A 23,410-nucleotide genomic window follows, 5' to 3' on the forward strand; every position below is an offset into this window, starting at 1 on the left:
AACAACAAATGAGTTAATCATGGTTATGCCTCAAAATCAAAACCGAAATTTAGCTGGTTAATTTTACCAAAAAAAAAAAAAAAAAGTTATTTTTATTAGTATAGATAATACTTCAGAATATTATAAACATATTATACACTCGGATCGGTGGTATATTAATATTGTTGATATTTACAAAATTAAACAAGAACACAAACAATTAAATTACATAACAAGCTTACAAAAAATACATAGTCAAAAAACGTTAATTTCTTATGATACGTAAATGCTACACATAAACCAGCATAATATTATTTACTTACATTTTTCAGGAAGAAAAAGAAGAAGAAAATGTATTTGCACCGTGCCCTGATAGTTATAGAGAATTAGCGGAGGATTTTAAAAAACAGGTACTAACTAATTATTATGAACAAAGCATTGAAACGCAACTAATAAATCTTCATATTATAAAATATATTCATATTTTTAATTATCTTTTACTTACATTTTTTCATTATTTATCCTTTTTCATTCCTTTAATTCATTTTGCTCTTATAAAACATTTGTTTCTCCTCTATTGTACAAACGCGGACATTATAGATGACGAGTGGCAACATAACAATAACTAGAGGTAGCAATATCACAGAGTTAACTCATCAATCGAGAATACGATCTTACACCGATGACAGCAGTCTTAGCAGTTTTAAATTAGAGGTATTTGTTAATGGTCGTCATAACAAATGTCAATTCATGTTTTCTTACGTTAAATTTTCTTTATCATTTCTATCTTCTTAAATATTGCATTAATTTTATTTCATTATTATTAAATAAGATAAACATTTTTTGATAATAGTAAAAATAATTTATCTTATTTAGGATCACGAGAGTACAGAACATGATGGTGATGTTGAAGATTATTCTGAGGGCGAAAATGGAACAGCTAGTTCGGAAAAATCACATAATTTAATGTACTATCCACCAACTGAAGATACTATATCAAATCAGTTCAAAGTAAATGCCATTGATATAGAAGAACTCCGAAGATCTATGAGACGAGGAAAAAAAATAAAAATTGGAGATAGCAATATCAGTGAATTGACCACAGCATCCGGAAGTCAAGATGATTCTGATTCTGAAGGAGGTGCATCAACGCCAAGTGCTGAACGTAATCCATTGTCTATTTTATCTGAAGCGAGTTCTGAAGGATACGATCAGGTTTTCAATCAAACTCATCGAGAAAAATATCTTAAAAATGCTTTTGAATCTCTAAGTGGTGCTGATGAACTCACAAATAGAAAAAATACCAGTATTAGCTCTCAATTTCATGGAAGGTAAAATTATTAAATTTGATTTATTATTTATACAACTTTATTTTTTCATTACTTTAATTTGTTTTTTTTTTTTTTTATCTATATTCTATCCTAAGAATAAGCGGAGGAGAAAATCAAGAAAGTAAAACCCACCAAACACCAGTTATAAATTTAATTACACCAAAAAATACAAAACTTAGTACAGATGTAACGAAAAATCGTGAAGAATTACAGCGGCGAATAGAAGAAACGAGAAGAAAATTACAAAGTGTAAAGTTTTTTTTTAGTTATTTTTAGAAAATAATTTATTTAATTAAGCTTTAATAAAATTTTTTTTTACGTATAGGTTGGCTATAAATCTTCTTTAAAGTCAAGCCAAAGTATCTCAGATCTCAGCAGCCATATACCAGATCGCCATCATCGGCAAAGTAAGATTAGTTCAGGTAATAATAAACGTCCACAATCACAATACTATACAATACCAACTAACCCTAGTAAACCATTACTAAATTTAAAATCTCACTTAAAACCTCATACTATTACTAACAATGTTTCTGGTTATGGAAATGCTTTTTTAAAAGATCAAATTGACAACAAACGCTTTCCCAAAAGTCAAACTACTTTTTGTATAAGTAAACAGGCCAAATTGACCGTAAGTCGGCCATTATCATTAGCACTAGATAAAACTGATAAAATGAAATTATCTGTCGATAAAACAAACAAATCATTACCAGAATCACCTGTTTGTGAAGAATTAAAAGCAATTAAAAAAGCATGTAAAGCAGAACTAAACAAGTTTACCAAGTTTGCTCAAAAACAGAGATCTTGTAGTTATTTTATTGGCTTGAATGATAATTTTGAAGATATTGATTGCTTAGCTAAATCATTTGAAAGTTTACCAGCTATGAAAGAGCCACTATCAGATAATGATGATGATGATGATGATAATGACATTAATGACAATGGTAATTTCAGTGACGATTCTTTAGAAAGTGATTATAAAAATCCACCTCGTAGGTGTGTTAGTGAATATCAAATAAATATAAATAGAGAATCAAATAATAAAAATAAAAACTATTTGAAGTGTTTAAAAAAGAATCTTGGTGATTCTCAAGAAAGTATTCTGTCTGATGCGTCTGGAGAAATATTTGATTGTCAGTATGATAACGATAGACATTCTAGTGCTAGCTTTTTTTTATCACGGCGAAAAATGCAAGCCACTCAAAGTCAGGAAAGTGTATTAACTGATGTAACAGATGATTATCAAATTTCTTTATTGCGAGAAAATGAAGTTAATAGAAGTACTGAAAGTATTCTCACTGATGATTCTGACTCATTAGTTAAATCTGCACCATTAGAAATTCTTTTTGAGTCCCATTATAAAAGAAAAAGACATAATTCTGAAAACAAAATAGAAAATATTGAATTTGACAAACCAATAAATACTGTTACACCTACTAAAGCTGTTTTTCGATCTAAATCTTTACAAGATACAAGACTCAGTGCCGTTAAATCAGCTATTAGTTACACAGAAGAAAATTTCAGACCCAATCAAACTTGTATTTATTATGAATTTAACATCGATAATACAAAAGAGTATTGTTCAAAAGTTCGTAATTCATCAAGATTTGATATGACAAGAAGTAATAGTTTAAAAGAGCCCCATTCAATGTTAATTTTTGATAATTTTGTACCCCATAAACCACCAAAACCAAAAAGAAATTTTCCTCGCACTCAAAGCATGCGAAATCGTTCTAGACCTTCTTGGAATAAATATAATTTTGAAAATCCACTGCCTCAAAGTTTAAATTCAAATAGTAAAACTACTTGTTTCGACAATGATAATGTAGAGTCGAAAAATAGTAAAAAAATTAGTCCAAAGACAAATGATTTAAAATTAGAAGAAAACACTTCGTTAATTCTTCTCTCACCAACAAACCAAATTTCGAATCAAAACTTGTTAAAAAATGCCGAGTCAAAAAATCGTACTGAAATTCAAAAAAATTTATCAAGTTACTCCAATGAAGCTAACAAAAATAATAATAATAATAATAATAATAATCAAACAACTAAAATAACAAAAACTTCTTGGCATGACGACTTAGATGTTGATAGCGGTTTTGAAAATCATATTCCTACAAAAGATACATTCGAAACTTATGACTCATTAGAACCTTATGGAACATCTTCTTGTGAAGCATCAACTTCAGATTCTCAAATTCAGGATACGAATGTCGAAATAGAAAAAAATTATAACAATAGCACTGCTGACAGAATTAGTCGAGCAATTGAAGGAACTGTAAAACTTTTATCTAAAGAATTTGAAAACTTAGTTAAAAGAGAGCAACAGAATTTAATTAAAAATAAACAAGTTTGGCAGGTACATCAGTCAAATTCAGCTGAAAATTTTTCAAAATTTGAATCAGAAAGAGACAAGGGCTCAACTTTTAAAAAAGAAACTCGACCGAGTTCAGGGTGTGAGGACAGTGATTGCACTGTAGATAAATCTTTAATGGAAAGTGGTTCCTCAACTCCTGGATCAAGTTGTACTAATTCACCAAAACGAATTTGGCCACCTGCGTCTCGATGTCAATTGAAGTGGATCAAAGCACTACCAACAATCAATCAAGATATCTTACCATCTAAGCAACACTTATCAGGTATCTCAATGATTATGAGAAACCAGTCAATATCATCTGAGTGTTTGTATAAATTTAGTAATAATAGCACATCGAAGCTTACTGTAATGATGAATGTAATGAAATTACTACATATTTTTTTAATTAATTTTATCTATCGTATCATAAACACAAGCAAAAAATTATTTTGTCATGAAGTAAAATTTATTTTATTATAATTTTTTAATCATACGACAGAAATTTTATTTTCAGTTGAATCATTATTGGAATGCATATATCATTATAGCATGATGTTCATACGTATGGTCGCTTTTAGTGAAACGAAAAACATATTCCGATTATTAAAATTTGAAAGTTATCATAAATAACTCCTTTTTTTAAGTTTTATTTATTATTTGTTCATTAATTAATCATTCATTTTACTAAACTTTTGTATGTAAGTAGAAATCAGTGCATGCGTTTATTGCGTGTTTTCAACAGTTAAAACAGATGGCAGGCTTTCGTCGAACATTTCTGATTCTAAAGATGATATAGAAGACAAAGGTATGCGACGTGCTTGTTCCTTGAGTGATCTCTCCGTCAGTCCACCAAACAGGTTACTGCATGGTCCAATACAAGGTATCTTTCTTCAGCTTGCTTAAAATTCATTATAACGAATCTTATAGTTTTCTTTTGGCTTTAAAAAAAATCATATGTATTATATTTTGTTCATCAAATAATTAATTTTTTTTATTAAAAAAATGTTTGTATTAACAAAATTAATATTAGTTTCAGGTAAACTAAGCATTAAAAATTCAAATGTATCATCAAGAAATGGAAATAGTGTTAATATAAACAGTGGATTATCATCAAGATATAATTCAAGCAAATCTCACTCAACATACATGACTCGAAGTAGTAGCGTAGGCGTTTTGAATCAGGTATTGCTTTATTCTTTTCCATTTTTTTATTAATATATATTCGTTTATTTGTATTAATTCATTATTTTATTTTAATAGCACAGTGATTCAGAATCAGATGCTGGAGTAATTTCAAGCAGTAGAAACTTGACAAATTCAACTACTAACAATCGAATAAGTGGATTAATGAGGCCTACAATAAGTTCACAAAATAAAGTAAATCATCAATCAAAACCGAATTTTTCTTCAAGTAGCAATTTACCTATGGTACTGAGAAGACGTGGAATGCAATCTGCTTATTCAAGTGGTATAACTTTACATAATATTCAATCAATAATATTTTACGTAGATTTACAAAAGTAGTATACAAATAATACAAAAACATTATTTATAAATGTATGAAACTTTTTTTCTTTAAGTTAATCTAAGTCAAGTCAGTAATCAAGAAGATTCTAGTTCAGAGGATACTTCTTCAAATGGTAATGGCGGAAAACCATCATTACCACCCAGACCTCGAAGTATTAACATTGATCTTTCAACAAAGTAAATATTCAATGCTTTGAATATTATAAAATTGTATTTATTAATTAATAATTCATAATAACTTTTTTTAAATAGTTTCAATTCCAGTGGATCACTAATAAAACGATCAGGATCAAATACATCAATATCAAAAAGTCGGCTGATGAATGATGCAAGTGGTCAAAGCAATATAAGGCTGTCTAGTCGAAATCAATTGGATTTAAATCTACAAAAACTTCCAACTAAAGATATAAATGTAGCTAATGCTGAATGTAAGTAAAATTTTGTATTTCGAGTATGTTATTTACGTTCATTAAATCATAAATATTCATTTAATCAACTTTTTCTATCTATTAATGCTTTCAGTTAATACAGATAGAAAATTAGGTAACCTATTATGAATTTCATTTTATAAAATCTTTTATGAGTATTATTTCGAAAATTTCTGTAATCATACTGCAGTGATAATTTTAAACCATTATCATTTATTTTCAACAATTGATTAAAGTCGGTTTTATACTTAATCTATATTTTTATTAAAACCTTTTTAATAACTTTGATGGATATAGTTGAATAACGAATTCCTGAAATAAATCTACTCAGATGATTACAAAAATATTTGATAAAACACGAATAATACTATATATGATAGTTTGCAATTTGCTCGGTGTAGAAAGAGTTGAAACAAGACAATTTCAGACCAGAAAGAGTATTAATTTCTTAAGCGAAGGCTGATATCACCCGTAGTTTAAAACTTTTGTTTCTTCTCGTGCTACACACTATATTTATCATACCACTTGTAGCGCTTGTTTTAACTGTCAATTACTTAATTAGTTTTTTTTTTTTAAGCCCACAATAAAAAAATTTATTTATTGATCAAAATAGCAAACAAAAAGATAAAACTGATTCTGCATTAGTAATAAAAAATAACAACATATATATTCATTCATATATATTCATTCATATATATTCATTCTTCATTATTTTAATGTCCAGTAGTCAAATAAAAATCGGAGATTGCGATCTTTCGTATATTCTTTTATAATTCCTCAAGCAACTACAAATAATTACAATAAATTAGTAAAAGTTCCAGAACTGTGAATTTATTTTAAAAACTATTAATAGACCTGACACTAAACATATTTATCAATTTAACGGATGTCATTGAAACTAGGAGATTTGTTGCTGATAATGAGAATGTAATTGTCATCAGGTCGGATAGAGGAAATTCAACTGTGACTATGTGCCGCGATGAACACTTGAATACTTTGGATATGATGTGATTTATCAAAGGTTTGATAAGGACTCTACATGTAAATTTCAGAAGCAAGTTAATGATTTAGTAGTATCTTTTAATTCGAATGGTGTCATAGAGTATTGATTCCAGATGATGCTATATTTGAATATGGAGTTAAGAATTCCTTTGAGTTTGTCAGCCAGATAAGAACTTTAATATTACCACCAGATTATGTTTTAGTTTCACTAGATGTAGTGCCCCTTTTCAAAAATATTACTTAAATTCTTGTACTAAATATTGTCGAAGAGGATTGAAATGTTAACGGTATCGAAAAGTACGCTGATAGACTTGTTGAATTTTTTTTTGAGACCAGTTATCTACTATTCAATGATGAATTTCATTTGCAATGTGATGGTAGCCGTATGGATAATCCAGCTAGCTGAGTAATTGCAGACTTTGTGATGAATTAAATTGTAAAAAAGATGTTATTGACATTACCTTTTCGGATTTATATTTAATACTACGTTACACTAATTTATTGCAATTATTTGCAGTTGCTTGAGGAAATATAAAAAAATATACGAAACGTCGCAATTATACAACATTTAACTGTAGTTTATTTCTCCAAATATTTAAATATCTAGTATCATGTTTAATGCATGAACTATAAAATTGTTAATACTAAACTAAAATTTGACTTGAACTGAAATAATTTATCATTTACAGTGTCTCCGCAATTATGTAATACAATCGCTGATGAATTGACAAGAACCGCAGATAATGTGGTTCAGCTATATAAGCGATTAACGATGGATAGTTCTGCAAATCCAGAGCTTGAGCCTATTGATAGAGATACAATGCTTCGAGGTTTAGAATCATCAGTTAATGAAGCAATGCGAACACTTCGTCTTGTCGCAGCTAGTACAACTAATAAAGAAAGTACTGGTAATAATTCTTTAGTTGTTAATGAAGCGGCTGAAACATTTCAAGAATTATTAGCAGGTCAAGATCAGGGTAAAGTTGTAAATATAATGCAACAATACTCGGAATTGCTTTTGACTATGATGCAGCAAAGAATGAGTGGTACACAACCTAATCATGTTTAGGGCATATGTAAGCTAATAAAAAAATGTGTTTAGAAACTTAAGTAGAAATTACCTCGAGAGTAGATTTTAACTGCCGCAAGAATTAACAAACATAATTATCCAAATGATTTGTGGTTTAAACTATTGCTCTCTTGCCACAAATGGAATTGAATATAATTCCCTGAGCTTGATAATTAATGTAATATCGTGTCATTATTATTAACACAAATGCTTTCTATCTTTTATTATTCGTCAATAAGAAATTATTTTTGAGCCATATTGGAAGTGATGCAATTATAACGTTGTAAGAATAACTACTTAAATAAGACATCAAAATAACTTTATGGAAAAATTTCTAACATCATTCATTTTTACATCATATTCATTGATAATTTATGAGCTTTTAAACTATAATTTAAATTTATTTATTTATTTGAAAAATAACAACTTAAATTTTCTACTCAGTATCTATGTTCTGCAAATTTTAATGACAATAAAAATAAATAAAATGAAGTCATTTGCCGCTATAGTTTATACATTTATATTATATGTACATTAAAATTGAAAAAGAAAAAAAAATATTTGTGTTAAATAATCAGTAAGGATCTATAATAAAACTAGTAATGGGCCCTACGCCAAGAAATGCCAATAACTAAAGACTCGTAGTATTAATACATTTTTGTATAACACGTGTTATAAACTATAACGGTAATAATATTTTCGTCTGTTATACAACCAAAGGCTATGTCATTTATCTTAATTGATACTTATGTTTTTATCAGTCATGGTAGAATTGTAACATTCGTTAATTTAATTGAATTTATTTATTTGAAAATAAGATATTGAAAAATACTTATGGACATCGATTTTTTAGCCATTTATTGCAAATAATTATGTAAATACTACCAATCAAGAAAATTGATAAATTAGTTTTTTTATATGTATTAGTCTCTTTATTTTATTATATACAATAATATATATTTAGATAATTAAATGATAATGGAAAATATAATAATAATATTAACAACAATATTAATAATAATAATAATAATAATAATAAAGTTTTTTCCGCTAAAAAAAAAAATTATATATTTTTATTGCATGGCAATATATACATAAATACGTTTGAAATACATATATCTTCATAAACAAAATAAAATACATATTAAAAAATAATTTGCCATCAATTTGATAGTTTCAAATTAAATATGCCAATTACCAAACAAAAATGATGTAGTAAAAAAAAAAAAAAACTAAATGAAAGCATGAAAAAAACATTAATTCAATATAAAATATTTGCTCTTAATAAAAAAATTAAAATTCGTTTTTGATATCTTGTACTTTATATAGTGCCATTACATTCAAACTTATAAAATAGATCATTTTTTAATTTATGGAAAAACTACCCATTAATCATTTTTGTAACACCAACTATTGAAATTATATTTCAATAGAAAAACAAAAAAAATTAATTAATTAATACAAAGTGTAAAAATATAATTGAATCTCATAAATTTATGAATTGTTTTATTATTGGAAATAACTTATTTACTACATGTAACCAAAAGGATTACATACTTCTAAATCCGATTTACGTCTTTTAGGAAAAAATAAGCATACTTAACTTTATTTTTTTCGTTTTACTTAATTGTTTAGTCCAGAAAGAAATAGTACTTTAACTAATAAAATCCGTGATTTTTTTATTAAATAAAATATAAAAAATAAACGATTACATTATTTTCTTCGTACAGTCGATGTTAAAATAATTATATTAACTATTTCATTACTTATAGTGAATGAAACAATGCCAAGTAAAAATCAATGATATAAATTCAAAATGAATAAAGAATTTGTGTATATTATTTAATTTTATTTTAATCAATACTTGAGATCGAATATTATTAATAATTTTAATATTTTAACGAAAAGTAATATATAATCACTTGTTATTCATGAATAGTGACAGGTTTAATTCCTAACTTTTCGAGATCAGTTGTTTATTCAATATTGTGATAAACATAACTTGAATAATCAGGTTGCATGTTCAGATGGTTACTCAGGACTGCTTATCAGAGCAAAGTCAACTTATCTCAATATAGATCCAATTCTCAGTTGAAAAAATAAAAAGAATTTGTATTTTTCAGCTCTGAAATATTATCTTAAAATGTTAACATAGTAAATAAAAAATTTATTACGGTCAATAATATATGTGCATAAAAATGAAACTTTTCAGATGCTTTAATTAGGGCAAGCGAAAACCAACAAATATACGAAAATTGAATGTGTGAAGATTTCCTTCTTTAATACTCTAAAAAAATAAAAAAGATTTTCACAAAGTTTGAATAAAATATCAAATGATGCAGTAATGAAAAAATTTTTCAATATTTTAAAAAGCGTTTTTCAAATAGTATCATTAAATTTTAAAAAGCTCAATTGTTTTAAAGAAATTAAAAGAAAATTCTCGAGTTTATCTATTAATTTTAGTTTTTGGACGTTAACACCATGAATAGTTTTAAAGAAAGTTCTGAATATGTATTCTTGAAGACACCATCACAATTACTTCAAAAACCTCTAATTTTAGATGTATCTTATAGAATAAAGATTTTATCTAACAATTCGGTATGTCTCTTTAAGAATATTTAATTTCATGAGAGAACAAACAAAAATATTATGCACTTAGTATTCAGTTATATTTTTCAAGTTGATCAGTTTGAATAATTGTACGTATTTATTTATATACATTTATTTGTTATCAATATTATCACGTATCACCGTAAACAGTATAAATCAGAAAATAAAACTGGCTAAATTTTTTTCGATTTGATTTGTTCTCAGAAAAAGAAAATCATTTCAAATTTTAACATTATTAATGAACTTATTACATACGTAATTAACTAATTACAATTATCAAAGTAATTAAAAGAAAATAATACTTTGATTTCTTCACGAGACTTATCAAGGCTTCGTTTTGTCGCTGGAATAACACAAAAAAAAAAATTTTTTTTTCTAGAATAGGATTTCTCATTAAGAATAAATAAATAGTTCCAAATGATTTATTATGTAGTAATAAATACTTTTTATTGTTAAAAGTTATTTCTAAAAAGCCCAAAATTATTCTTAAATTTAATTATTATGGTCAGACATACAATTAAATATATAATAGAGATTATATTCATTTCTTCATAAAGTTTAACACTGCATAACTTTTAAATCGTTGAAATAAATTAACAAAACCGAAGTTTTTTTTTTATAGAGAATCAATTTTCATAAAAATGCATTTTTATGGTAGTTTTATTTAAAAAAGATTAAATTTGTTCGTCTGTTACATAAATATAAAATTTCGTTTTTCTTTTTCGAGAGAGAGCGAGAAAATTTTTTTCACATTTGAAAGTAACTTAAAATCATAAAAAAAAAGTTATTTAAATTATCCTAGTAACTATACAAAGTTTCATTGCGCTACGAAATGAATAGTATTTTCTGAATCAAAAAGCAACATACATTGATCGGTAATTATTTTTGATATATTTATTTTGTGTACTACAGATTACTTCGTTTTTTGAGTAAAAATATAATTTATTTTTTCATAATATCAGTATAAACTTTTATATTGTACTCATAGATTATCACAAGAAATTTTAACAATAATCATTAAAAATCTCTTATAGATGCCTCTGATAATAAATGTCCTATAATTTTTTATGATAAAACAATCTTTTAAATTCATATATTTGACTCAAAATCAAATTATTATAATCTATAAAAAAAAAAAAAATATTCAATAAATTTTATCTCAATTTTACTTGAAAGGTGAAAAGAAAAATAATGAAAAAAAAAAAAAAATCTATTAACTAATAATATCTATTAAAAATTGTAGCAGCAGTTTATAACTAAAAAATTAAATATGATAGTATAAGTTTCTTACTAATAAAGTATTTATTTTAAATTATTATTTTCGTGGATGTTATCAATTTTTCAATATTATCACTTTAAAAAAAAAAAACAATGACCTTATCTGTCATTTGCTTGTCTTAATTCTTCAAGCTGAAAAACCATTAAATCAAATTATTAATTATCCAACATGCTTAAATTTCTATAAAGTTTTATAGCTATGTTTTAAAAAAAGTAAAAAACATAACTTGCACAGCTAAATAGAAATTTTACTGTATAAACTATTAACAATAAATCCGCACCTCTTTTTCATCATCGACTTCATCCTCTTCGTCAGAACCATGGACTGAAGCTGCAGGTGTAGTAATGCGAGATGAAGACGGTGATGGAGGCTCACTAAACGGTCTTGGATAGTTAAATCGACCAACACTAGTATCATCCAGTTCTGATGTAAATTCTGGATAAACTTTTACTAACGCTTTCATTCTTGCTTGCCGATAATACTAAAATTAAATAAACATTTGGTTAGTTTTTTTCTTTCATTACTTGAATGATGAAAATAAAAAAATATCTACAATTCCAAGATTTCGCCAATCAAGCATGTCACTTAAACGTTCGGTACGATTTCTCTGAATAATTCGCTGCCGTCGACTAAGTCGAGCAAAATCAAACATGTAATTGGCTAATTGTTGAACGCTAGATTCAATATCAATAAAATGACGATCGACAATATAAATTCCATAACTCATGGGATCAGCGATATGTTCTTGCATAAAACAACCAAATCCAGATAAATTTGTTGTTATACTTGGAATACCCATAACTGTACATTCAGCTGGAGTATACCCCCATGGTTCGTAATATGATGGGAAAACTCCTAAATGACATCCTCGAACAAATTCTTCATAATCAAGCCCAAAAAGTGGATTCGTAGAAGATAAAAACTCTGGATGAAAGACAATCTATAAGTAAAAAATATTTTGTTAAATTTTTTTTTTTAATTTTGTTGGTCACATTTTTAGAAATATTACTTTAACTCGATCATGGACCGTATTGAATAAATTACACCTTCTTATTGTATTCAAAATTGGATCATTCCAATCATCAACAACATTATGAGTCGTAACTGGGGGTAGACCACTTCGTTGTAAAGCATATAGACAACTGTAAAAAGTTTTTAATAATGTTTAAATAATTTTTTAGATTTATAGTAAATCAACTTTTACCATTTAATTTTTATAATTTCATCTTTCAATAGCATATCCATTGCATCAGGTAATCTTCCGGAAAGACAAGATTCATACATTCGTTTGCCAACATTTTGTTGAATGACATGGATAGTGTCTCTTAATGATTTAGTCACCTGGAAAAATTTGATTTCATAAGATTAAAGCACAACTCGTTTACATCAAACCTAGAATTATTAAAATACTTACCGCATGGCCGCGTAGAGATTCAACGTTAAAATTATTTGTACGTGCGGGAAAAATTAAAAATGCAACCACAGTAATATCTGGTTTTGAGGTTTTTAAATAATGATTTAATCTGGCTAAAGCTTCTATAAAAATATCAGCTCCTTTATTTCCGAATTCGTAACGTCCAGCAGTGAAAAAATATAAAGTTTTATCCAGATCAAAGTCAAAATGACTGAAATAATAATTTATTTTTATTATTAATAAGGTTTTTTTTTTTATTTTTTTTTTAATACAAACCCATAGAAATGACCTCGGACAAATTCGTGAATTTTCTCTTTGCTAACAGCATGTAAATTTTGAAACTCATGAAGAGCTGAAAATTTTTTGACATTCAAACCATTTGGTGTGATAATATCCGGTTTACGTTTGAGTAAATGTTCAGCTTCAATGCCAGTAATATCCGAAACAGTTGTAAATATATGACAAAGGTGAGCCGCTGCTCGTTCCATACAATATCGATGATAGATTTGACGTTTTCCAGCTTCTTCATCAACATTAAACTGGAATTTTTTTTTATAATTATAAATACGTAAAGAATATCCCCATCCATCTTTATCATTTAAAGTTTACCTTATCCAAGTTATTGTAAAAATCAGTTTTCCCGGCACAAAGGTATCTGCCTAAGAGCGTTGCATGAGTAGTGAAAATAGTCGCGACATCAACATGTCTTGTTCTCAAGGCAACTAATCCAAGACCGGCTTGCCACTCATGGCAATGGACCAAAACTCTTGGCTGTACACTGGAACTCTCTTCAGCAGCTTTTCTAAATTTATTTATCAATGTCAATTTAATAATCTATTAAAATTACTGTAAAAAATTACAATATAATAAATTTTAACGAATTTTATCTTACCTGAATTGAGTTATAAATTGACATACAAGATATCCCAGTATAACGGCATCATTAGCTTCAATATCTAAATGTGGAATACCTAGATTGCAAGTATTCCATAATTCTGACTTGTATTCATCTAGTTTCCATGCTGCACTCCCGATGTCAAATAAAATTACTTGAGGGTTCCCATCAACAAGCCAAGTACCAGTCACTACCTGTATTCATTGATCCAAATCATATGTATTTTTTCATTGCTTAAATTCATTTATCAATAATAATAATAAGAATAATAATAATAATAATAATGATAATGATAATAAATTATACTTTAAATCCTTGATCTCTCAATACTTCGACAGCTTTCTTCAAGGGACTATGATGGGGAAATTCAGCTTGTTCCACTTCAGTCCTAGCAGATTGTTCCTTGTAAGGTCCCATCATACAATACTGATCCCCCAATTCTTCAGTTGACACATAAGCTTTTGATCTAATTACAGTATAAATACCGCCAACTATAATAAAAAGAAAAAATATTGCAAGCTTTGATGTATGTAAAATAATAATTTTTATAAATTATAAATATATGGATCATAAAAAATAAGTACACAGTTGAGTATCAAACCTTTATTAGCAACTTCCCAAGCTACTTCAAAACTCCACCGATTTTCTTGCTCAGCATTATGCCCTCGATCCATATAAACCGATAGATCGTGTGAACTATCCATTCTGTAAAATCGTCGAGAAGCTCGTTCTCGAGACATTTTTTACTCTGTAAGTTATTAAATATAATAATTAAAAAATTAAAGGTTTATAGATAATTAAAGCATCTGAAAGTAATAGAATTCGTGACACCCAGATGAAATAACCTTTGACATTGATAATTGATCGAGAAATTAAATTGATAATTTATATAATCACATTTTGGTAATAATTAAATTTACTATAAGTATTACGCAATTATTTAGTGAATTACTGAGAAAAATTGTTGTTTAGTATGACAGTAATAGTTCATTTAAATAATTGATTTATGTTTAGAGTAGATACTAGCTCAACCGTTGTAATGAAAAATAGATCGTAATTTATAATTCTTAATATTTAATGATAAAGAAAACAATTATAAAACAAAAATTATCATAAGTTCTTGTAAGATTAAATCTTTGACACATGAATAAAAAGATATAAATATTAATTTGTTAAATAATAACAAAAAATTCTCATTGAAGCTGTTTATTATTATGAATAGAATACAAATAAACAACAAAATATAAATCTTCAGCAAAATATACATACCTTAAATAGAATAAAAAGTGCTTAATTAAAACTTTGTCAACTTGGCAGTGTTTGATAGATAAAAATACGTGTGTATGCGCCACGACTGATCTTCGGATTTTGAAGAGTGAAGGTCATCTAAGTTTCAAGAAAGGTCAAAGGAATTGAATCTTTCGGGTGTTTTCGGTTTTTGTTATATATATATATATATATATATATATATATATATATATATATATATATATATATATATATATATATATATATATATATATATATACTTCGAGTATTTTTTTCGTGCATCTTCCGATCTCCTATTTACGATAAATAGAGATCCAAACGAATGAATTTCGACAAAATAGAATATAAATAAATAAATATATGAAATACATGATGAGATATATAGTAACCAGTCGCTAACTAAAATATCGTATTTATTTTTATGTATCTTTTTTTAACACATATTTAAAATATTTAGACAATGAGTATACTATTATTAATTAAATAATATATTGTTAGACTAAAATTTTGAGTAAAAATACTTAAGATATATGGAGATATATCTACTATGTAATAACTGTTCATAAAGTTTTTTTATTATTTTATTTAAACTTTTGCATCAATTACATGAATTTTATTTAGACATAAATAAAAGTTAATTAAAAAAAAAATAAACTAACTTATAATTAATAATGTTATAGGATCCATATAGGATAAACAACATGTATACATCTATTTACTCATTTATTAATCTATAACAATCAAAATTTAATTTATTGTAGTGCATACTACGACAAAATCTTCGTAACTTCAATTCCCGCTCTTTAAAGGTAGGCTGTAGCAAATTAATTCTTAGAAATTGCACTTTTCTAATTACGTCTTAAATAGATTTTAAAATCAAATAAAATGAAGTTTCCGAAAAGTAACATACGACTAGCTATTGCGGAAGCTTTATAATAGTTCATTTAATAATTTTTTCAAAAAGCAATTAGAAATATCAAATTTCATAAAATACATTTACTATGGCTTAGCCTTAATACTAAAGAAAGCATTTATTCTAATTTTTTCTTTTTTAAATTATCATTCTTTCTGTTGCTCTACAACTTTACTGTAACTTCTAAATTTCACGCTCCACAAAGTTTGATTTTGTGGACATTTTACCGCAATCGTAGAGTACTAAAGAGAACGCCGTGGAAAAAAAATACATAATAAAGTCGCTCCAACTTTTTCGTTCTTTGACTTCTTACCATTTCTTCGTTATGATCTGATCCGATGTTTAGTAAGTTTTTACTGCTGTAGATGTCTCAATATTATAGTTAGATTCGGCTCAGATCGGCGGGCTCTTTGAAATTCGCTAAAGAATACGAAAGTATTCCTGTTACGGACTTTCGTGAATAATAATTAATATTATTATTAATTTATACTAGTTAGGATGAGGATTTGGCATTCGGTATTATGAATGATGAGATTTTATATGCAAGTTATATGGGATATATTGTAAGATGTTTCATATACAGGAGTTACTTGCTTACTGCTATATCTTAATTTTCCTAAGTTTTACATCGAGTTAATAACTTATTTTAGAGGGGAGATTTTAGCTTTAGGGTTGGATTTATTATAAGAATGATTTCTAATTGGTCGATTTCTTCAAGAGTGGGACTCAAAAGTAAAAGTGACGCCTTCGCTTAATTTTCTCTCGGAAAAGTGAAACTAACCATGTGTTTAACACATGGCGTCGTAGTCGTTGCCTGGTTAGAAGAAAAGCCATAAAAAGAGAATATTTAGTTTAGCCTAGGATAATAAAGTCCTTTATTCAAAGTCGTAAATTGTAGTATTTTGCTAGAGTCTCTAAGAAACAAAGATGTATTTGTTATTTAAGGTAGTTGTAGCGTGATAGGCATTTCAACAGAAAATTATGAAATTTTTTTTATTGAAAGATAAATATATTAATAATTTACTACCAAAATTTCAGATCAATTGACCGCACCGTTTTTAAGTAATTAATTTTCGAAATTGCATCTTTTACACGTAGAAGTATAGAGAGATGGTAAAGTTAGTATGAAATCTTCCGTACCACTCGAGTGGGCCAAAGATTTCATACTAACTTTACCATCTCTCTATACCTCTACGTGTAAAAGACGCAATTTCGAAAATTAATTACTTAAAAACGGTGCGGTCAATTGATCTGAAATTTTGGTAGTGAATTATTAATTTATTTATCTTTCGATAAAAAAAATTTTATAATTTTCTGTTGAAATGCCTATCACGCTACAACTACCTTAAGATTTTAGTTTCTCCTTTTTATAGCTTTTCTCGAGATATTATATTTTATTTTCCTCTCGAGTGACCATTCTATATTTAAGTATTCCATATGTTTTATTTTCTTTGTTACGATGTTCTTAATATTATTCTTATTATTTTTCTACAAATAATTATTCTTATAATTATATTATTAATCAATTATTTGTCTGATTTAAATTTAAATAAACCGCTAATTTATATCCTATGTAGATGGCGGCATGTGGTACTACATCACATCTTACAGAAAAGCAGTGGAAAGGTTTTAAGGTTCGCTTGATATCGTCAATCTGATTCTGGGAATTTAAGTTTCGATTCTTTGAATTGAATATGAGTTATCTATTGTTGTATAGCCCCAAATTGGCTATAGTAAATTTATTGAGTTCTTTTAATTCGCCCGTTGGAACGCTGTAGGGCGTTCAACTCGCAGTAAATAGATTAAGGCGGGAGAGTAGATTTAAATTTGAATAATTTAAATTAAATAATATAAATATTTAATGAATTTAAAACGCTCAGATTATTTTAGTTTAATTTAGATTTGCCTTGCGCGCAAATCTATTATTTATTATTCAATAGGTTACAAAATAAAAAGTACCGACAATAATTTCGAAAAAGGAAAATTTGCGTAGTGTACTACAGTCTTGCTTTTTGATAAGTCCCTTCTTGTTCCTTGGTTTTCGACTCCCCTGGTTGAGATGTTCGTACCTTTGGAGTGGGAGAGTCCCAGAGGGTAGTGAGGGTAGTTGCATGCGCCTCTGCGACTCCTGTCTTCAGCAAGCATCCCTTCTCGAGTTGGCAAAAATGGGATTATGCTGCGATGACGTCACGGCAACTCGACATTCCCAGACTATATGCAACCCGCATGGATGCCTGGTTTTTATGACCTAGTCTTGAGTACTCGAGCAATCCCTTTTTTAAGCGAACGTTTTGGAAAATCCGAACAAAAACAGTTTCACTGTAAAAAATTACGCCAAGTCCACGTTCATAAAACTCATCTCAATAACATTTGCACTTTACAAAAAAAATTAGGCTCGTTTTAATAATTTTCATTCTCTACAAAAAGATGTGAAATACAAAAAAATACCAAGAAACCGTCATAATGTTGAAAAAATTGAAAAAAAATTTGTTGAAAATTAAAAAATTTTTTATCGTACTTGGCGCGCGTCATTGAGTACCCCAAATTTTTTCGGAAGAATTTCAACTCAAGAAAAATCGATTTCGCTTGTATATATATAATCATATTATATATTTATTTAGATTTCATTAGTCAAGGATACTGAACTCATTGAAAACATTGCTTAGTGTATTAATTATCAGTTTTAGTGAAAAAACCCGTTCTTAAAATTTTTTTTAGATCTTTAGTGAGAACAACTGTCAATATGGTGGTGTGTTCAAGAAATCTGAAATTATATAAAATTTTTGGATTTATTTTTTTTCAGCTTCGTCATTAATCTTTAATGAAGAACCTTATGCAATATTAAAGTTTGATATTGCTTCGTTTAACTGTAATTAACACATTTTGATTGGCACTCACACCGCATTGTCCCAATTTAGTCGGCCATATGTTTTATTTTTTAGTAAACACAATTCTCACAATGCAACCGACCCAACGTATGCATACGTATCGACTTATATGTAGTTTGCATAACTGCGTATGACATGTCAATTTTACCTAACTTTTGTAAAACTTATTATGAAATAACATAGGTTGACTTACTTATAAATTTCTCAGCATTAAAAGGATGTTTATTTATCCTGAAAAAATTTGGGGTACTCAATGACGCGCGCCAAGTACGATAAAAAAATTTTTTTTTTATTTTTTAATTTTCAACAAATTTTTTTTCAATTTTTTCAACATTCTGACGGTTTCTTGGTATTTTTTTGTATTTCACATCTTTTTGTAGAGAATGAAAATTATTAAAACGAGCCTAATTTTTTTTGTAAAGTGCAAATGTTATTGAGATGAGTTTTATGAACGTGGACTTGGCGCAATTTTTTAAAGTGAAACTGTTTTTGTTCGGATTTCAGTATTTTTTGTAATTATAATAAAAATTGACAATTTTAATTTAATACATTTCCGGTGGCAAACTATCCCCTTTAAGCTATAGTTCATGTAAAAGTTTTTCTTACGCCGCCTGGCGTGTGTAATTGCAAGCTGTCAAATATCTTTTTTTCACTGTAGTTTCCCATCTATTATAAGATTAGCATGCATCCTTATATTATTTAGTCTCTGGCCGTCCGCTTTTTACATAAGAAAAAAGTTAAAATCTAAAAATCTGGGTCGCTATAGTTTGTGCTGATTATTTTTAATAATTTTAAATAGAAATTATAAAGATAATTGATAATAATCAAGTAATACGCGTAATAAAAAGCATGAACTACTATTATAAAATATCATATAAAAAAAAAATCAAAATAAATTTGAAAAAAAATTTGTAACTTCAAAAAACCGTTCTGCTTACGGTATATACACACTCGCTAGTCTGGCTTGAGAACGGAACTTGGCGCCAGACTCTATCGAGTCTGTTGATTTTTTCATTTTTCTATTTTATATCTTTTTGTAAAGAAAAAAAAAAATTTTTTTTTCCTTAATAGTCTTATGAACGTGGACTTGGCGCGATTTTTTTTACAGTGAAACTGTTTTTGTTCGGATTATAATTACTATTATTGTTGTTGTTATTATGATTACCAATATTATTTATTGTTATTATGATATTGTTGTTGGTAAATGACACAATGTATCAAACGCATAGTTATGTTACGTATTATCAAGAGATTAAGATTATTTAAAACCCGCCGAATTGAATGACAGTGCCATCTACAGGCAACAACCATGAGATTATAGAATGTACACTATCTTCAATGAAAATTCTCCAGACACTGAACAGCTGGTTTATCCCAAGAAAGTAGAACTCGAACAACGTTTAGTCTGTTGTGTATTTAGACTGGTCAGGGGTGGGCAGTTACGCGTAACGAGCAGTTTCCTACGTATTTTACGTAAACTACGTAAAATACTTAAATTCCGGTATTATACGTCGATTTGTATGCCACCTGGTGGTTATCATTGGACATTGTACATTTTTAAAATTCTAACCGTCTTTCAACAGTTTTCGCAATAACTAATCTAAACTTTTAATTTTATCTCAAAATGAGTGCATTAAAAAAAAAAATTTATCAATCATTTTTAAAGAAAATTGTTAAAGATTGAAAAGTTAAATGGTAAAAATATTGCTCAATGTTTAAAGTGCAATTATAAGTTAAAAAATACTGCACAAATTCGATTACAAAGTCATCGGTAAATAGTTATTTTTTTTTTTTTTTTTTTTTTTATTTTAACCCCGCTTTTCAGACTTCTGTCTCGATGGGGGTCCGGCCGAGACCGGAAGGGGACTCCAGGCTGATCGGTACATTAAGTTTGGCAGAATAAGTTTGGCGGTATTACATACTTTTTCAGCCTGGAGAGTAATGCGGCGATGGGCCGACTTTGGGGAAACTGCACGCATTTGCCTGTGCCCCACCGGTAGCACAGGGCTTGGGGAAACCATCGAAAAACCCAAACCTGTACAGCCCGGCATGAGTTACGAGCACCGATGTTCACTGAAAATTAAATTTCAGCTCACACCGGGATTCGAACCCACGCCTCACCAGTCCCAAGCAGTAAATAGTTATTTAATAAATATTTATATTTTCATTGAATTAAAAAAAAATTTTTTTTGATAATTAATTTTGTATTTTCTTCACTTATTTCAGAAATAGATGTGCTGCCAAAACTACTGATCCCTCGGGAAAAACTAAGGTATATTGCAAAGCGATAATTACACTGAGAAAAAAAATACTTTTATTAAGAAAATTTTCTTGATACAAGAATTTATGTTCTTGAAAATTTTCGAGAATATATATTCTTAGCTCAAGAACTTGTTACATTGATTAAAATAATTTTTACTTAATTTAAATAAACCTATTCTCTTGTTTATCTATTATCCAAAGATAAATATTGATGCTCTTCTCTTCAGAAATTAGTAATTAAAAATAATAGAATATTTGATCTCATCGAATTTCTTGAACCAAAAAATTGTTAATTGAGTAAAAGTATTTTTTTTCTCAGTGAATATTTTCAAAAAAACAAATTTTTTTTTATTTTGAATAAATTTTTCTTTACATTTCTATAGGTGCTAAGTAGATCCTCTGAAGAAAGGTCAGATGATATTTCATTTGATAATCAATCTAAAGCGACTTCAAGCATTTCATCAAATAGTAGGAGTGATTTATCAACTATTGATGAAACTTGTGAAATTTTTCGTAGGATGCAATCTTCTGTTTAGTATTGTTGAATCAATTCCGTTTAAAGAGTTTGTTAAGTCGTTAAATCCGAACTATCATCTGCCATGCAGAAAAACTCTCTCCAATACGTTGTTAAATAAATTACATAGCAAAATTTCAAGTGAACACACAAAAATTAATCAGTCAGAAGGAGTAATAGTGATAGATGGTTGGAAAAATTCGGTTGCAAATACTAAAAATGTTGTATGTATTATTCATACAGCAAATGAACCAAGTTTTTTTTTAAACTCTTGGGATTTCACATTGTTATCTGAAGATACACAACAATTAACTAAAGTTATTGAAGAAGCTGTCGAAATAGCCAAAACAAATTATAATAAAACCATTTATGCCGTAGTTTCTGATAACGCTCCAGTTATGACAGCAATGGGTAAAGCTGTAATTTTATGGCATGCAGGATGCAGCAGTCATCATGGAAATTTACTTGCCAAGGACCTTATTGATAAATCATTTGCAGAATCTATAAATACCATTTTACGTACATTCAAAGCTTCTAATTTAGAACGAGAGATAATAGAAAACGGAGGAACAAAAATTAAAATGGCTTGCAAAACTCGTTGGTGCAGTTATCGTGATGCGTTTCGGTGTTGCTTAAAAAATTTAGATATAATGAAAAAAATTATCAGTAATAAATTAAACAATCCGTCTTTTACAAAATCAAAAAAACAAGAGAAAGAAAAATTGATTACTTTGAATGATCAGATTTTCGATGATTCTTTAATAACAAAATTACAAAATTTCATCGTTTTATCTGATCCAGTTTGTTCATTAATTAATGAATGTCAACAGTCAAATTTTACTTTACCTGATGCAGCTGAAGAGTGGATGAAATTAAACGTTCCGACTGATAATGAAAAAATTCAAGAAATTGTCCAAAAACGCATTGACAAAGTATTGACTCGAATTTTATTAGCAGCGAATTTATTGCATCCAGGTTATCAAGGAAAACAGTTTCGTCATACCGATAAATATTATTCTCAAGCTATTGAATTTATAAGGAATGAATTAAATGAATCTTATCATGAAATGGAAGCTTATGAAAATAAAGTTGGAATTTTTGAATCATTACTGAAAAAAGGAAATGTCCCTCCAAAATTATTTTGGCAAATGGCCGAAAACTCATACCCAGTAATTTCTCAATTAGCTCAACGATTGATTAACATTCCATCGTCATCAGCACAAATTGAAAGATTATTTTCAAACAGGTCATTTGTTCATTCTTGTCTTCGAAATCGTTTAACACCCGAACGTTCAGAAAAGTTAATCGACATTTATTATACATTGAAAATGAGTTCTGGAAATTCGAAATGAGTATTTAAAATATATATATTGTGTAATGTGTATGTATTATTATAAAATTTACAATGATAATTAATTTAGTTATATACTTGAAGAAATAAAAATTTTTGTACTTGAAAATTGTATTGTAAATAATTTTATTGTTGTGTTTATTAGTAAAGTTGAAATTCACATCAAATATATTTTTAATAAAAATTTTCCAGAATAATGATTTCTTAATTATAAATTATCAGTAAAAGGATGAAATGAATTCGTAAAATATCATGTATCCAGAACAAAGTTTATTTCTACTTTCTATGAAAATTTTTATAATAAAAACAAATCAAATACATAC

General features: G+C 27.7%; 3 protein-coding genes across 16 annotated transcripts in view; 2 read left to right on the forward strand and 1 right to left on the reverse strand.

Annotated features, from left to right (window-relative positions):
• The window catches only part of LOC123261509 (mitogen-activated protein kinase-binding protein 1), a 65,709-nt gene extending 57,098 nt beyond the window's left edge, over window positions 1-8,611 (forward strand). For 4 of the 13 annotated variants that reach the window (XM_044723122.1, XM_044723121.1, XM_044723123.1 and 1 more), the window contains 12 exons: window positions 312-389; window positions 580-693; window positions 856-1,310; window positions 1,406-1,559; window positions 1,636-3,949; window positions 4,409-4,546; window positions 4,697-4,848; window positions 4,927-5,134; window positions 5,247-5,370; window positions 5,446-5,621; window positions 5,716-5,736; window positions 7,313-8,611. In XM_044723122.1, the coding sequence (XP_044579057.1) occupies window positions 312-389; window positions 580-693; window positions 856-1,310; window positions 1,406-1,559; window positions 1,636-3,949; window positions 4,409-4,546; window positions 4,697-4,848; window positions 4,927-5,134; window positions 5,247-5,370; window positions 5,446-5,621; window positions 5,716-5,736; window positions 7,313-7,692 (4,314 nt within the window). In that variant the 3' untranslated portion in view covers window positions 7,693-8,611. Of the gene's footprint in view, window positions 1-311; window positions 390-579; window positions 694-855; window positions 1,311-1,405; window positions 1,560-1,635; window positions 3,950-4,372; window positions 4,547-4,696; window positions 4,849-4,926; window positions 5,135-5,246; window positions 5,371-5,445; window positions 5,622-5,715; window positions 5,737-7,312 lie in introns of all 13 variants that reach the window. The other 9 variants (XM_044723127.1, XM_044723128.1, XM_044723125.1 and 6 more) reach the window with 8 other exon arrangements.
• A 3,014-nt stretch (window positions 8,612-11,625) lies between these two features.
• On the reverse strand, window positions 11,626-15,307 carry LOC123261520 (glycogen [starch] synthase-like). Its single transcript, XM_044723160.1, has 12 exons — window positions 15,160-15,307; window positions 14,492-14,638; window positions 14,197-14,381; window positions 13,888-14,084; window positions 13,605-13,797; window positions 13,272-13,534; window positions 12,996-13,206; window positions 12,786-12,922; window positions 12,591-12,723; window positions 12,135-12,521; window positions 11,862-12,062; window positions 11,626-11,712 (listed from the first exon to the last, which is right to left on the reverse strand). Exons 2-12 carry the CDS (start codon window positions 14,628-14,630, stop codon window positions 11,680-11,682), a joined length of 2,079 nt encoding a protein of 692 aa, XP_044579095.1. The 5' UTR covers window positions 14,631-14,638; window positions 15,160-15,307; the 3' UTR covers window positions 11,626-11,679.
• A 5,340-nt stretch (window positions 15,308-20,647) lies between these two features.
• On the forward strand, window positions 20,648-23,151 carry LOC123261526. 2 transcript variants are annotated; one of them, XM_044723169.1, is made up of 3 exons: window positions 20,648-20,731; window positions 21,187-21,232; window positions 21,606-23,151. In XM_044723169.1, exon 3 carries the CDS (start codon window positions 21,637-21,639, stop codon window positions 23,086-23,088), a length of 1,452 nt encoding a protein of 483 aa, XP_044579104.1. In that variant the 5' UTR covers window positions 20,648-20,731; window positions 21,187-21,232; window positions 21,606-21,636; the 3' UTR covers window positions 23,089-23,151. The 2 variants fall into 2 exon arrangements, with proteins under 2 accessions (XP_044579104.1, XP_044579105.1); XM_044723170.1 differs by lacking the exon at window positions 20,648-20,731 and adding an exon at window positions 21,056-21,093.
• The last annotated feature ends 259 nt before the right edge of the window (window positions 23,152-23,410 follow it).

The sequence above is a fragment of the Cotesia glomerata genome, linkage group LG3 (assembly GCF_020080835.1).
Source record: "Cotesia glomerata isolate CgM1 linkage group LG3, MPM_Cglom_v2.3, whole genome shotgun sequence".
NCBI lineage: Eukaryota > Metazoa > Arthropoda > Insecta > Hymenoptera > Braconidae > Cotesia > Cotesia glomerata.

Bases quoted from the DNA above. Each gene is read 5' to 3' on its own strand.
- LOC123261526 (XM_044723169.1), top strand. From the start codon at position 21,637: ATGATATTTCATTTGATAATCAATCTAAAGCGACTTCAAGCATTTCAT.
- LOC123261520 (XM_044723160.1), bottom strand. From the start codon at position 14,630: ATGTCTCGAGAACGAGCTTCTCGACGATTTTACAGAATGGATAGTTCA. The intron at 14,085-14,196 runs GTATAATTTATT...CAATGAATACAG, and splicing joins TGAGAGATCAAGGATTTAAA to GTAGTGACTGGTACTTGGCT. The intron at 12,923-12,995 runs GTAAGTATTTTA...AAATTTTTCCAG, and splicing joins AATCTCTACGCGGCCATGCG to GTGACTAAATCATTAAGAGA.